Here is a 15603-nt window from a genome sequence, read left to right on the forward strand (position 1 = left end):
ATTTTAATGTAACACATAATAAACGGCAAATGATTGATGTCATGTTATAAGAATAGTAAACTAATGTGTTTGAGAAGGTGTGATTAGTATCTCAAAATAACATATCGACGACTAAATAAACATTTTAAAGTTAGAGTTTGCCCTTTTTTTAACAAATAAAGACAATCATTTTGTGATATATTATAAGCGGAACTGAATGCCAGCAGTAGTGGGGCCGTTACTCTGTGATTGTTGTTTCCGGTCGGACTGTGTTCGTGTCGCACTCTCTTCCGCTTTGCTGCCAATAAAGAAGACTCAGCGGTTCTTCGCGGGTCAATTTTTTTTAAAACTTGTTTGGCAGAATCCGAGTAATATCGGAGCCATCCTAACAGTAATCATGGTAAGATTTCATTATTTAACACTTCTGTACGATATCAAGCGATTTTTTTTGTAATATGTCGGATGTTTGATGAAGATTGTGTAATAAATAGGCTACGTTCTGGTTACGTTCATGTGAACAAACCGTGTTTGTACTCTTTGCATTCGCGAGATAATAAACCGCGTTTTGCAAGTTTTACAATATGCCTAATATGGATAAATGCATGTATGTTTGTTTTAAAAAGGTTTTGATGCAAAATTTAGAGCATTTACCAAAGTTGATTAGCAATTGGTTTGTGCTAAGTGCTAATGAATGCTAATGGTGTCCAGCATTTTGCGCTTTGTAGGTAAGTTAATGTTAGAAGCAAGTCATGCATGAACTTTTGTTTGATTTCGTTGTATATTTGAGTTAATGCTGTTTTTATTATTTTAAGGCATTGTGTTATTGTAAATCCGTGTTTACGTTAGCATGTTGACTGCTAGCCTGTGAGACTTGAATGGAGTTTGTTTGCTGAGGAATCATGGACGGGTTAACTTACTTCCTTGTTGAACTCCTATGTTCTTCAATCATGTTAGAATTTAGCATGCAGATGGTAAAATAATAAACCAATATTGGTGCATGCTTGTTTAACAGAGACTGGTGCCTATAGTGGAAAAGCACAACTTATGTTTGTCTGGTGTGGATGTTGATTAATGTGATGCAAGTTATCTTTAATTTGACATTAATTTTCTCTTGGTTTGTTTTTCAGACGGTCGGAAAGAGCAGTAAGATGTTGCAGCACATCGACTTTCGGATGCGCTGTATCCTGCAAGATGGGCGAATCTTTATCGGCACGTTTAAAGCTTTCGACAAACACATGAACCTGATCTTGTGTGACTGTGATGAGTTCAGAAAGATCAAGTAAGATCTTCTCAAAACGTAAAATATTCCCCAACAAACATATTTGTGGGTCACACATGTATTTCTGGCTATTTCTCTTCACAGACCCAAGAACTCCAAGCAGCCAGAACGTGAAGAAAAGCGGGTGTTGGGTTTAGTTTTGCTTAGAGGAGAAAATCTAGTTTCTATGACTGTAGAAGGACCTCCACCTAAAGATGTAAGTGGAGAACTGTGAACACTTTTGATTTGCTTTGTAAATCCGATTATTTTCCTAACCCTAAATTTTGACTTCTCTTTGTTACAGACTGGCATTGCCCGTGTACCCTTGGCAGGAGTTGCTGGAGGTCCAGGTGTTGGCAGGGCTGCGGGTAGAGGCGTACCAGCCGGCGCACCAATGGCCCAGGCTCCAGCTGGTTTGGCTGGACCTGTTAGAGGAGTTGGTGGCCCATCACAGCAGGTGAGCTCCGTATTTGAGGTTCTTTGTCCCAGTTTACAGTTCCTGACTTCATTTAGGTTAAAACGATTTGTTGGATGTTTTTTCTCAGGTCATGACCCCTCAGGGTAGAGGCACAGTCGGAGCTGTGGCTGCAGGTGCCAGTATAGCTGGTGCCCCAACGCAGTATCCCCCGGGCCGAGGTGGACCCCCTCCACCAATGGGCAGAGGAGCTCCTCCTCCAGGTGCCGTCTTTATTTTTGAGATTGATGTTTTGGTTCGCTGTGATGGTTCAAAAGCTGTGATGACGACAATTTTACTGAATCCTATGATGAATCTACATTTTGTAGCAGGATTACGCTGAGCTCAGAATCTCATGGCCATGTACAAATGTGCAGATATTGTTTGATGCTAGCAAATGTTCACTCCTGTCCTTGTGCTTCTGCTCTGCCACAGGTATGATGGGACCTCCTCCAGGCATGCGGCCACCCATGGGACCACCGATGGGAATGCCACCCGGCCGTGGCGCTCCAATGGGAATGCCGCCTCCTGGCATGAGGCCGCCACCCCCTGGAATGAGAGGTAAGACTTATTTAAGAGATCAGTAATGAGGTGTGTTGGTGTTACTTGACTGGTTGCTTCAGTGGTTTAACTTGATTTTGTTTTCCAGGACCTCCTCCTCCAGGAATGCGTCCACCCAGACCTTAAATCCTTCACACTGGATATGGATGTTTGGAATGTTTTCTTTGTATAGGAAATGTTGGCTGCAAGTTGTTGTATAGTTTCAAGTTAATTTTGTATTTTTCTTTTTTAATAAAGTGTCAAATCGACATTGTTTTAAAATGGCTTGTGTGTTTTGTCTAAGACTGATGTGTTGATTTTTGACTGTAGATGCGTATGACACTTAAGTCTGTTTGTTAATGCATTATGCGTTTCAAGAAATTTGCAACTGAAATGAATACAAAAATGTAATTTGTTAACATTTGTTTAGTAGATTTTTGTTATCTACGGGGTAGACAGGGCTTAAAGTTGTGACCAGTTTGTTGAAATTTAATTGCTGCGACCTCAATGTATTTGAGCGTTTGTGCGTGTGCAAGTGATTTTTGTGGGCCGACCACTTTTTTTTTTTTACAAAACGTTCGCAGATATTCTGGAATAGTTGGCGAATTTCTTGTAGAGATCAATTAAACTTTACACGGATGATGGGTTTTTGCTGTTTCATTTGTATTCGGAGCTGCTGTCAGTTCACGTGAATTTCATTGAATGCAATCGTCAGATGCACACTGACAACCCATCAAAATAAGTGTTAAACGTGAAGTTGACATGTATTAATATTGTATAGGGAAATCTACTTTAGCGATTAAAATGTCAAATTTTTAAGTAATCACAGTCAAGGTTTGTTTCATTTTTAGTTTAAACAGTTTTGTTATGCAGCACAAAATTTTTATTTAATAAAATTAATAATGCAGATGCTGTTTGTTAAGTGAAATGTAGGTGACCATTAAAGAAAATAAAAAACAGAAAATGAGATTTGTTCAAATAAAGAACTGAATTTAAAATGACATTAAATGTGTTTTAGGGCCTTGTGAATGTACATGTTTCAAGCATGAGAGCTTGCTTAAAATTGGGCCAAGCTCAAGTGAAGTGTGTGGCAAATAATTTAAGATGAAGTTTGATTGTTCAATCTTTAAATCCTCAAAGATGAAGTTGTGGAGCTCCAATATTTTTCAATGGATGCTCCTAATTTTTGCTGGTGCTCCTAAATTAAATTTGGAAGCACCAGTGTTATCTACTAAAGTTAATTTCGAGCACTGGGTAGATTAGGGGCCTTTTAACTTTTATCCTGATAAAAACAGTCAAATGTGTTATCAAACTTTGGGTAATATATGGTGTGGTGTTGCAAATGTGTGCACATTGAAATACATCACGTCATTGATTTATTTTGTTTCAGATCCTCTGCAAGTTTAAATAGCTTCATGTTTTATTAAGTGTATATCTAGCATGATTGTTTTGCAAAGTTAACATAGACACAGAGAGAAAACTTAGCTTTGTATGCTTCGCATTATTTTAAGTTGTGTGAGTAGTGCAGGACATCTCTTCAGATATCTGCCTACATCTAAAATAAAGTCCTATAGATTTCCTAAGATGGCTAGTTTAATATAAATATTTCATAGATGTGTGTTTGTATTTATTTTAATGCGCAGAATGTTGATGAGAAGTTGGCGGTGTTTTTCTCCTCACCTCTAGATGGCGGTGTTCACGCTTCAGCCGTCGAGCATGAGCTGCGTTACCGATGACGTAGTTCCGCAAGCTCCGCTTCACACGTGTTTATATGCTCGTGTGGTAATGTTTTTATGTTTATAACACTGTAAGATTACATTTCGCCACAAAATGTTTTCGGATGATCTGATCAGAACTATTGATGATAATGATGACGTACCAGAGGAGTCAGACTCAGCGTCTGATAATGAAGCTGTAAGTTTTAATACTTCCACATCCACATAATAAATTAACTTACTAAACATCTGCACCACTAAGTTAGCATGTTTTTAGACATTCATTTTGGGTGAATAGTTACTGGTTTCTGGTCACATAACTTACCATAGTAATATTCTTTATAGTGATATTATTATTATTTTTCCTACTTCTTACCTTGTCATATTATATGTACACAGTTATGTACCATAGCTCCTGTAAAAATCACAACAAATGTATTGTTGCATGTGTGTTTTGGTGAATAAACCTAATTTTGATTCTGATATGGGGTATGAAATAATAAATGCCAAATGTAAAACTGATAATAAAAGAGTACCATGGTATAACTACTATCATGTGGTACTGTCATCAGGCATGGTTTTATATTATATACGCATGTTTGTCACCATATCAGATACAAATGAATGCATTTTCTTGATTTCCAGGATGAGCCGATCGTGTTGAGTAAAGAAAAGCGAGCACTGAAGGGCCGAGCGACAGGAGATTTCTCTGTTGACTTTGAGTTTGGAGAGAGAGATGGACTTTACAGTGATGACTGGGCTATGGCAGATGTTATGGCTCAGCTCAAGAAGAGGGTGAGGATCAAATGTCTTTATTAAAATATGCCTCATATCACAGAGACACACATTTGAGCTCCAAAAAAGACTTTATTCACTACATTGCAAATGGAAAAAACCTTTAACATCATCGCCGTTATATATGAAGGGCAAAAGTTTTTGGGGTGAATTGTTTAATGAATGACGAGGTAGTGTGGTTTTAACCCATGATTCATTAACAGTTGTTGATCCTGGATGTTAAAGTTGTTAACCTTTCACTTTTTCTGTTTTGTTTTTTAAGAAAGCTCCCACTACACTGGATGAAAAGATTGAGAAAGTGCGGAAAAAACGCAAAATTGAGGTAGGATCATGTGTAATTTATTATTATAGGTAATATGATTCCATCTGCAATTCTGCATGTACAGTACATAATATTACCACTTATGTGTGTGTAGGAGAAAAATCAGAAAGACAACAAGAAAACAGAAGCTGTAGCTTCTAAAGAAGGAGATGATGAAGAGGGAGAGGAGGACGATGACGATGAAGAAGATGAAAATAATGACATTGATGAAGATGAGAATGATGTTGAGGAGGAGGAAGATGAGTTCTCATCAGGTGATGAAGAGGTCCTTAAAAAAGCAGGTATGTTTTAACAGCGTTTAATGAATAAAATGTGTTTTTAATCAATTTAATACACTGCAGTATTTATGGTTTATCATTAGGGCTGTGCAAAAATATAGATACAGTTAACTATCGTGATACATTTTTTCACAACAGTATATCGATATTTCAATCTCTACTATCAATATTTTTAAAAACCCATCAAATCCCTCTGTGTGCATCAAACAACCTCCACTGCTGTAGTTGTCGCTGTCCAGTTGTCTATCATAAACGGCCATTTGGCCAATGTCTCAGAAGTTAGCGGGAGTGAGAAAATGGCAGAAAATTTAAAAACACATGCTGCTTTCAAAGTCAACGTGTGGAAGCACTTTGGCTTAAAAAAAGAAAAAAAAAAAAGAGTTTGCTCTATTTTTTGCATTGTTGATATGAAATAATAAAAGGTATTGCAATGTAGCACAACATGCAACATATTGTACCGTATCGTGATACATCGCATCACGGGCCATGTATCGTATTGAAAGGCCCTTGCCAGTCCTCTGCCCTATTTGTCATTGAATATGGTGTATTTGATTTATTAGCTCTCTGACTCTCTCTCGCTCTCTCTCTTTCTAGACACTTTGAGAGAAAAACAGAAGAAAGGCAAAAGGAAAGATGCAGAAACAGTAAGTGTGACATCAATATTAAATTCTCTCACTATATTTGGTATAATTTGTAATGTTTAGTAATGTTGTTGAATGCTCTTCCAGGCTGAAGCGTTCTTTGAAGATGCATCTCATTATGATGAGAATCTCACTTTTCAGGACATGAATCTTTCCAGACCTTTACTGAAGGTGAACACATCAATACATCACAGTCTGTCTTCATTTATTCACTAAATCTGTGTGATCTTGAAATATGGATAAAGATATGTCATTTGCATCTCAATATTGAAACTGTATATGTGGTCTAGACATGAACGGGGCACAAACTAACGCGGGGTTAATTGTAAGACTTTACATATTTCTACAGCGCCAAGCAATCTGTTTCTCTTACTGTCAAAAGATCTCTTATGAATTTGTGAAAAGTTTTGATGTGTTTTGGTTAAGATATTGAACAAAGAGTGTTTAAGTAAATTTCTTCATCTTGTGTTTTTTTATTTCTGAGTTGGGTGTGTAAGTCACCAAATCCAACCTTATATTATTTTAATCACTGTCTTGTTACTTAAAACATAACAGAAACACGTCAACAACTCCTAGTAAGTGATAGCTGGGATTGAAAACGTTTTTACACAGCGGGGTTAGTTGTCACACAGCCTCAGGTATACAATGATAATGAAATGAAAACAATGTAAATACTATTCATCAAAATGATAACTGTTAATTCAATATCAGAGGAAATAACATAAAATTAATATTTTTTTGTCTTAAATCTATTTCTATGCATTGCTGCATAACAGACGGATGGTTAAATGAAGGATCATCTAACTTAAATATTTGTTGAATGATAGAGCCAAAGCCAAAAAGCGTTACTTTGTTCCCGCTCTCCCATACTAAGTTTGACTGTGTTTTTCTTCTGTTTCTTCAGGCTATCACAACGATGGGATTTAAACAGCCCACACCTATCCAGAAGGCCTGTGTTCCTGTTGGATTGATGGGAAAAGACATCTGTGCGTGTGCGGCCACCGGCACAGGTGAGAATCAAACTGATATCTGTGTTTATTGATTTGAGACTGAGGCACAATAACACACAGGTTTATTAATGTTGTAAATCCTGTCAATATAACCGCTGATGTGATATCATTTTGGATTTCTCTCTCTCTCTGGTGTGTCACAGGTAAAACGGCAGCGTTTATGTTGCCAGTACTGGAGCGTCTGATCTACAAGCCGAGAGAGACTCAGGTGACCCGTGTGCTGGTTTTAGTGCCAACCAGAGAGCTGGGCATCCAGGTGCACACAGTGGCCCGTCAGCTGGCACAGTTCACCAACATCAGCACATGTCTGGCTGTCGGTAAGTGTTGCCATGTTTTTATTTCTCCCTCCCTGATTTGGAGTCTCATGCGAATCCAGCGTATTGTGTTAGGACTGCTGTACATCTTATTTTGTTGTTCCTGTCAGGTGGGTTGGACTTGAAGTCTCAGGAGGCGGCGCTGAGGGCGGGGCCTGACGTTCTGATCGCTACGCCCGGACGATTGATCGACCATCTGCACAACACGCCGTCCTTCGAGCTGAGCCAGATCGAAATCCTCATCCTGGACGAGGCTGATAGGTGCGAGAGGCTTTGCCGTGAAACTGTGACATCACTTCCTGAAGACTTGACCACTTAAACTCTCCGTTTCTCTTTTTCTTTCAGGATGCTGGACGAGTACTTTGAAGAGCAGATGAAGGAGATCATCAGGATGTGTTCATACCAGAGGCAAACTATGCTTTTTTCAGCCACCATGAGTGAAGAGGTAATGATGTCAGTAGTGTGTATTTTGTAAAGATACGTGATGTTATGAAATGGGTAATTGTTTACTGGAGGAAAATACATCATTTAAAGATGAACTAGTTAAAGACTGCTGCACATAACTAGTTATTCAAGCTGTTTCTCTCTAGAGCCTGGACATTTCTGTATCTGTGAATATTTTGTCTTTCAGGTGAAAGATTTGGCCTCGGTGTCATTAAAACAGCCCGTGAGGATCTTCGTAAACAGTAACACAGATGTGGCGCCGTACCTCAGACAGGAGTTTGTCAGGATCAGACCGGCGAGAGAAGGAGATAGAGAGGCCATTGTAGCAGGTACTGAAGTTATTCTACTTCCTTTAATAATCAAATATACATTTGTGAATAAAACCCTGACGTGTTGTCGTGTATCATCAGCTCTCCTAACCAGAACGTTTCAGGACCATGTGATGGTCTTCACACAGACTAAGAAACAAGCTCATCGTATGCACATTCTGTTGGGTCTGATGGGGTTAAAGGTCGGAGAGCTTCATGGAGACCTGTCACAGACACAGAGATTGGAGAGTCTGAGGTGTGTTTCATTTTGATAAGTGGATCACGGTGTCTTTGTGTTCTGCTGGATTTAAACAAAAATGTTTGTTTGTTTCAGGCGGTTTAAAGATGAACAGATTGATATTTTGGTTGCCACAGACGTTGCCGCTCGAGGTCTGGATATAGATGGTGTAAAAACTGTAAGTTTAGATCAATTCTATCTAGGCTTGCAAAATTCTGGACATTTTTAAGGTTGGAAACTGAATATATTGGAATTAATGGGAATAAACTGTGAATTTGAAAAGATTTAAAAACAGATTTAATGCAAAGATTTAAAAACGAATTTAATGCAAAGATTTAAAAACAGATTTAATGCAAATATTTAAAAACGGATTTAATGTAAAGATTTAAAAACAGATTTAATGCAAAGATTTAGAAACAGATTTAATGCAAATATTTAAAAATGGATTTAATGCAAAGATTTAAAAAAGGATTAAACAGATTTAATGTAAAGATTTAAAAACGGATTTAATGCAAAGATTTTAAACCAGATTTAATGCAAAGATTTAAAAACAGATTTAATGCAAAGATTTTAAACCAGATTTCATGCAAATATTTAAACCAGATTAAATGCAAAGATTTAAAAGCAGATTTAATGCAAAGATTTAAAAACAGATTTAATGCAAAGATTTAAAAACAGATTTAATGCAAAGATTTAAAAACAGATTTAATGCAAAGATTTTAAAAACAGATTTAATGCAAAGATTTTAAAAACAGATTTAATGCAAAGATTTTAAACCAGATTTAATGCAAAGATTTTAAACCAGATTTAATGCAAAGATTTTAAACCAGATTTAATGCAAAGATTTTAAACCAGATTTAATGCAAAGATTTTAAACCAGATTTAATGCAAAGATTTTAAAACCAGATTTAATGCAAAGATTTTAAACCAGATTTAATGCAAAGATTTTAAACCAGATTTAATGCAAAGATTTTAAACCAGATTTAATGCAAAGATTTTAAACCAGATTTAATGCAAAGATTTTAAACCAGATTTAATGCAAAGATTTTAAACCAGATTTAATGCAAAGATTTTAAAACCAGATTTAATGCAAAGATTTTAAACCAGATTTAATGCAAAGATTTTAAAACCAGATTTAATGCAAAGATTTTAAACCAGATTTAATGCAAAGATTTTAAACCAGATTTAATGCAAAGATTTTAAACCAGATTTAATGGAAAGATTTTAAACCAGATTTAATGCAAAGATTTAAAAACAGATTTAATGCAAAGATTTAAAAACAGATTTAATGCAAAGATTTAAAAACAGATTTAATGCAAAGATTTAAAAACAGATTTAATGCAAAGATTTAAAAACAGATTTAATGCAAAGATTTAAAAACCAGATTTAATGCATAGATTTTTTTAACCAGATTTAATGCATAGATTTTTTTAACCAGATTTAATGCATAGATTTTTTTAACCAGATTGAATGCATAGATTTTTTTTAACCAGATTGAATGCATAGATTTTTTTAACCAGATTTAATGCAAAGATTTAAAAACAGATTTAATGCAAAGATTTAAAACCAGATTTAATGCAAAGATTTTAAAACAGATTTAATGCATAGATTTAAAAACAGATTTAATGCAAAGATTTTAAACCAGATTTCATGCAAATATTTAAACCAGATTAAATGCAAAGATTTAAAAGCAGATTTAATGCAAAGATTTAAAAACAGATTTAATGCAAAGATTTAAAAACAGATTTAATGCAAAGATTTAAAAACAGATTTAATGCAAAGATTTTAAAAACAGATTTAATGCAAAGATTTTAAAAACAGATTTAATGCAAAGATTTTAAACCAGATTTAATGCAAAGATTTTAAACCAGATTTAATGCAAAGATTTTAAACCAGATTTAATGCAAAGATTTTAAACCAGATTTAATGCAAAGATTTTAAACCAGATTTAATGCAAAGATTTTAAAACCAGATTTAATGCAAAGATTTTAAACCAGATTTAATGCAAAGATTTTAAACCAGATTTAATGCAAAGATTTTAAACCAGATTTAATGCAAAGATTTTAAACCAGATTTAATGCAAAGATTTTAAACCAGATTTAATGCAAAGATTTTAAACCAGATTTAATGCAAAGATTTTAAAACCAGATTTAATGCAAAGATTTTAAACCAGATTTAATGCAAAGATTTTAAAACCAGATTTAATGCAAAGATTTTAAACCAGATTTAATGCAAAGATTTTAAACCAGATTTAATGCAAAGATTTTAAACCAGATTTAATGGAAAGATTTTAAACCAGATTTAATGCAAAGATTTAAAAACAGATTTAATGCAAAGATTTAAAAACAGATTTAATGCAAAGATTTAAAAACAGATTTAATGCAAAGATTTAAAAACAGATTTAATGCAAAGATTTAAAAACAGATTTAATGCAAAGATTTAAAAACCAGATTTAATGCATAGATTTTTTTAACCAGATTTAATGCATAGATTTTTTTAACCAGATTTAATGCATAGATTTTTTTAACCAGATTGAATGCATAGATTTTTTTTAACCAGATTGAATGCATAGATTTTTTTAACCAGATTTAATGCAAAGATTTAAAAACAGATTTAATGCAAAGATTTAAAACCAGATTTAATGCAAAGATTTTAAAACAGATTTAATGCATAGATTTTCAAACCAAATTTAATGCATAGATTTTAAACCAAATTTAATGCAAAGATTTAAACCAAATTCAATGCAACGATTTTAAACCAAATTCAATGCAAATATTTAAAAACAGATTTAATGCATATATATTTTAAACCAGATTTAATGCAAAGACTTAAAACCAGATTTAATGCAAAGATTTAAACCAAATTCAATGCAACAATTTTAAACCAGATTTAATGCAAATATTTAAAAACAGATTTAATGCATAGATTTTTTTTAACCAGATTTAATGCAAATTTTTAAAAACAGATTTAATGCATATATTTAAAAACAGATTTAATGCATGTATTTTTTTAACCAGATTTAATGCAAAGACTTAAAACCAGATTTAATGCAAAGATTTAAACCAAATTCAATGCAACGATTTTAAACCAGATTTAATGCAAATATTTAAAAACAGATTTAATGCATAGATTTTTTTAACCAGATTTAATGCAAAGTTTTAAAAACAGATTTAATGCAAAGATTTAAAAACAGATTTAATGCATAGATTTAAAACCAGATTTAATGCATAGATTTAATTTAGGCAAGATCATTTAAAGAAAGTACCCTAAAACCACCTAACATTACTATTTTTAATGTTTTTAACAGAAGTCTCTTATGCTCATCAAGCCTGCATTTATCCGATTAAAATAAATCCAGGCTTGATGAGCGTAATGCTACGTACACCCCAAAATTTGCAAAACCTTGCATGCATGTCTGCGTATGACCAAACAAAATGTTTATTTATGTTTGTACATGGTATAGTTTATATACATTTCCAAATAATTCCCATAAATTCCCATTAAGTTCCAATTTGGAATATTTTCAACCCTAAAATATTCCAACCCCCTTTGCAACCCTAGTCGAACTATATTCTTCATATTCTTTCTGTCTATGTATGTTTTTGGTCTAACTAAACATGAATGTCTGTATGATGTGTTTGTAGGTAATAAATTTCACAATGCCCAACACAGTGAAACATTACGTGCACAGGGTGGGCCGAACGGCTCGCGCGGGCAATGTGGGCCGGTCGGTGTCACTGGTAGGCGAGACGGAGCGAAAGATGCTTAAAGAGATTGTAAAGAAAGCCAAAACTCCTGTGAAAGCTCGAGTGCTTCCTCAAGGTTTGTCTCTTTTAAAGTGTGTCTCTTTAACAGGGTCATGTCTGTCGTGTTTAATAAACTGTGTGTTTGTGTAAACTATACAGAGGTGATTTTGAAGTTTCGTGATCTGATTGAGAAGCTGGAGAAGGACGTGTACGCAGTGTTGCGGTTAGAGAAGGAGGAGAAAGAAATGACACGATCAGAAGCACAAGTATGACTTTAGGATATGTTATATATGTCAGAAACCTGATTGTTTCTTAATAATCACCACGTCCATCTGTGTTCAGATCAGCTCCGCTCAGAGGAAATTAACCCAGACGCCAGATGAAAAACAAGCTCCCAGGACGTGGTTTCAAACGCATGAGGAGAGAAAGAAAGATCGAAGTGAGTTCCCTTTATTGGGTGTGACACGAAGCCAGCATTGCAAGTCTTGATTCTGATTGGTTGACTACTTTGACCGCATGTCTGTGAAGTTGGTACAGCAGGATTCAGTCAGATACGGAAAGCTTGGAAAATCAGGGAATTTTTGGGAATGTGTGATATTTAAGTGGAAGGAAAAATTTAAATTATTTAACATTTCTTGATCAAATATTTCTTAAATGATGTTGCTTTAGTAATTATATGATGACATCACGTTCAATGTTTTTGTTTGACAGTGTCGAAAGCTCTGCAGGACTTTGATCTGGCATTGAGAGGAAAGAAGAAACGAGCTCAGTTCCTTAAAGAGAACAAGAAGAAAGTGCTGACGGTATGACCGTTTACTCAGTAACGCAAATCTCACATGATCAGAAATGCTGTACGATTTGTACATTTAGTCATAAATGACAAAATAAATCATTCATAATTATAAAATGTTTTAACTTTGTGTGCCCCAGGGAGAAGAACGAGCTCAGTTTGAGATCTTGAAATCTCAGATGTACGCCGAACGTGCAGCTAAACGTGACCGCAAACCGAAGCGAGCGAGAGCCGTTCCTGAAGCTGAACCGGTTAAGAAAGGTCAGATTTTACCCAACGAATGTGCCCGTCTTTAGTTTTGTAAAGTTGTGTTTTTCATTAATCTTTGTCATGTTTCATTTGTAGATGTGAAACAAAACAACAGCAAATCTGGGAAGAAGTCTGTGTTTGACAAAGAGCTCACAAACACGAGCAAGAAGGCACTGAAGCAGTACAGAGCCGGGTTCGTCTCATTTCTATCATCTAGTGAATTTGAGCAGGTTTGTGTTGTCGTCTCAGAGATTAATGATTGTGATTTACTTTATCTAGACCTTCGTTTGAGGACAGAAAGAGACTCGGCATTTCAAACAAGAAGGGAGGACGCTTCAAATCCAAATCCAAGTAAGATTTATGAGTCTAAGTGATATTGTGCAACGCAAAGCCAAAACTACTTGAGTTTCTTTTGTAGTTTAAGGTTTAATCCTCTGTTTTAACATAAAGCTGAACCAGTGGTGTAGTCTAGATTTTTGTAGTGAGTATACTGTGATTTTTCCCTCTCACCCTTATGCTTGAATGTGTTATCAACATGTCAGTTTATAAGAAAAAAAGACTTTAACAGCCAATGGGTTTACAGCTGGGGAAACTGGACTGATTTTTAGACTGGTTTAGTGTTAATCAACATCTAACTCGGGGACAAAAGTTATTTAACTGTTAATTAAAATTAAATAAATCTTCAATCTGTGGCTAACACATGCATTAAAGGAGAAAAAATATTCAATTCTTTCAATAGCTATTATCTGACAACTATTAATAACATTACCATGTGTAATTTAATGGTGTAAATGTTTTTAATTAATACACATTTAAGATGACCATGAATTAACTCTAATTTGCATAGTCATTGATATAAAAGCTTATTTTTGCATATAATATAAGCATTGTCTAAAAATGAAAATAAATGGCATATACATAATTATTATTACAAGACCATCATGTAGCCTAATATTAGACACCCAAACCAAACAGAAGTTTAAGATCATATACATCTTGAACGTAGATATATAAATGAACACAGAGAAGGGAAGTTTAACACTGTGAAGCACAAGCAAACATGCAGAGGAACTGAAGGCAGCTAAAAACCATCAGGGTATAATCACGGGCTTATTTTATTGCATTTGGAGCCTTACCTCCAGATAAAGTAATAAACTGGACTGATGATTTAAATGTTGTTTACTCACATGTGCGTTGTAAACTCTATGGAGTTTATGTTGCAGCACTCGTTCACTTCTCTGGACTGTTTGTTTACAGTGTCGCGTGAGCAGCTACACTGCAGGTTCGACTTCATTTGACGCTAAGCAGACCTCTTTGTGATGTCAAAGTACCGCGAGAGCGAGTCAAAGCAGATTTTTCCATGTGATAACTGGAGTCTCTCTCGCGGTACTTTGCTGTCACTCGCCAGTCTGCTCCCCAGTTACTTTCGCGTCACTATAGTAATCTGAATTCATAGAAATTCATACGCCGATCGGATCGCGCAGTTCGGCATGAAGTATATAGCCTAATATGTATTTCAACCCGCTAAAGTAGCAAGTGTAGCATGCTAATGGTCAATGCTTCACATCTATATTATGACTAAATTTTAAAAATGTCACAAAACCATGCTGTTACGCATCCTCGCGCTATTTTTAGTGGGTATACGGAAATCCTTGACAATTTCTAGTGGGTATACGGCGTATACCTGCGTATCACGTAGACTACACCACTGAGCTGAACAGAGCAAATAAAACAAAATGAGATTTTCCTCAGAATCTTAAATTTTTGGTAACATAGTGGGAAACTTGTGTAGTAAGTTTGTCCACTAAACAAAGTTGAAGTGGCGTTGAAAAACCGAGGCTATTAAATGTTTACATGTGTTCAGTTTCTCTTAGATAAACAATTGTTTCTTGCCTGTTTGTTTTTAAAGTTATTTGTTCATCTTTTCAGGTTCAGAAGAAAGTGAAGCGTTGACCGATGTCATCTGCCCCCTGATTACAGCTTTTATAAACCATTCAAATAAAATCCTACGAAACCCTGCTACCGTCTTTACAGTAGTTTTTTGAAGTTGATTTATCAGAAATGTTATGTATTCATTGAAATTAATTTATCAATACAGAACATACTGAAGTGAAAAGTCTCGTTTTACGAGAAAACTAAATGTAACATCAGAAAACTAAAGCAACCTCTTCACTACACGAAGAAGGAATTGCAATGTTTTGTTTCAGGAAAAATAACTCTGCCTGTTATCTGTCCTTGAACTTCAGAGAGACTCAAAATAATGAAGATTAAACGCATGGTGTGAAAGTCACACAGGGACATTAGACAAAAGCTATCCATTTTGTATGTAAAATATCAATGTAAATGTACATTTGCAGTGAAATAAATATATACATTCATACAGACTGTCTAAATGTCAGGTGGAATTTAAACATTATGATACACTTTTGGGATTTAAAAGTCATGGCATGAAATTTTTTTTATGTTTAAATGTATTGCAATTTAAAACAAATGATGCATGCTTTATTTTACTGTTTATATTT

The 15603-nt window shown here is 34.9% G+C and overlaps 2 protein-coding genes across 2 annotated transcripts; both read left to right on the top strand.

Annotated features, from left to right (window-relative positions):
- Window positions 1-236: 236 nt before the first annotated feature.
- Window positions 237-2513, top strand: snrpb (small nuclear ribonucleoprotein polypeptides B and B1). Its single transcript, XM_065272459.2, has 7 exons — window positions 237-379; window positions 1107-1258; window positions 1343-1454; window positions 1542-1694; window positions 1783-1915; window positions 2127-2252; window positions 2341-2513. The coding sequence occupies exons 1-7, from the start codon at window positions 377-379 to the stop codon at window positions 2376-2378; spliced, it is 717 nt and encodes a 238-aa protein (XP_065128531.1). The 5' UTR covers window positions 237-376; the 3' UTR covers window positions 2379-2513.
- A 1438-nt stretch (window positions 2514-3951) lies between these two features.
- Window positions 3952-15463, top strand: ddx27 (DEAD (Asp-Glu-Ala-Asp) box polypeptide 27). Its single transcript, XM_065272469.2, has 21 exons — window positions 3952-4145; window positions 4592-4741; window positions 5004-5063; window positions 5158-5344; window positions 5936-5985; window positions 6070-6153; window positions 6887-6992; window positions 7136-7309; window positions 7417-7567; window positions 7652-7751; window positions 7938-8079; window positions 8161-8314; window positions 8393-8474; window positions 11941-12118; window positions 12202-12308; window positions 12385-12481; window positions 12754-12845; window positions 12973-13093; window positions 13178-13274; window positions 13361-13432; window positions 15011-15463. The coding sequence occupies exons 1-21, from the start codon at window positions 4062-4064 to the stop codon at window positions 15024-15026; spliced, it is 2304 nt and encodes a 767-aa protein (XP_065128541.1). The 5' UTR covers window positions 3952-4061; the 3' UTR covers window positions 15027-15463.
- Window positions 15464-15603: the final 140 nt, after the last annotated feature.

Source organism: Paramisgurnus dabryanus, chromosome 7 (genome assembly GCF_030506205.2).
Source record: "Paramisgurnus dabryanus chromosome 7, PD_genome_1.1, whole genome shotgun sequence".
In the NCBI taxonomy this organism is placed as follows: domain Eukaryota; kingdom Metazoa; phylum Chordata; class Actinopteri; order Cypriniformes; family Cobitidae; genus Paramisgurnus; species Paramisgurnus dabryanus.

Bases quoted from the DNA above. Each gene is read 5' to 3' on its own strand.
- snrpb (XM_065272459.2), top strand. The intron at 1,259-1,342 runs GTAAGATCTTCT...TTCTCTTCACAG, and splicing joins GATGAGTTCAGAAAGATCAA to ACCCAAGAACTCCAAGCAGC. The intron at 2,253-2,340 runs GTAAGACTTATT...TTTGTTTTCCAG, and splicing joins GCCACCCCCTGGAATGAGAG to GACCTCCTCCTCCAGGAATG.
- ddx27 (XM_065272469.2), top strand. From the start codon at position 4,062: ATGTTTTCGGATGATCTGATCAGAACTATTGATGATAATGATGACGTA. The intron at 4,146-4,591 runs GTAAGTTTTAAT...CTTGATTTCCAG, and splicing joins CAGCGTCTGATAATGAAGCT to GATGAGCCGATCGTGTTGAG. The intron at 12,119-12,201 runs GTTTGTCTCTTT...TAAACTATACAG, and splicing joins AGCTCGAGTGCTTCCTCAAG to AGGTGATTTTGAAGTTTCGT.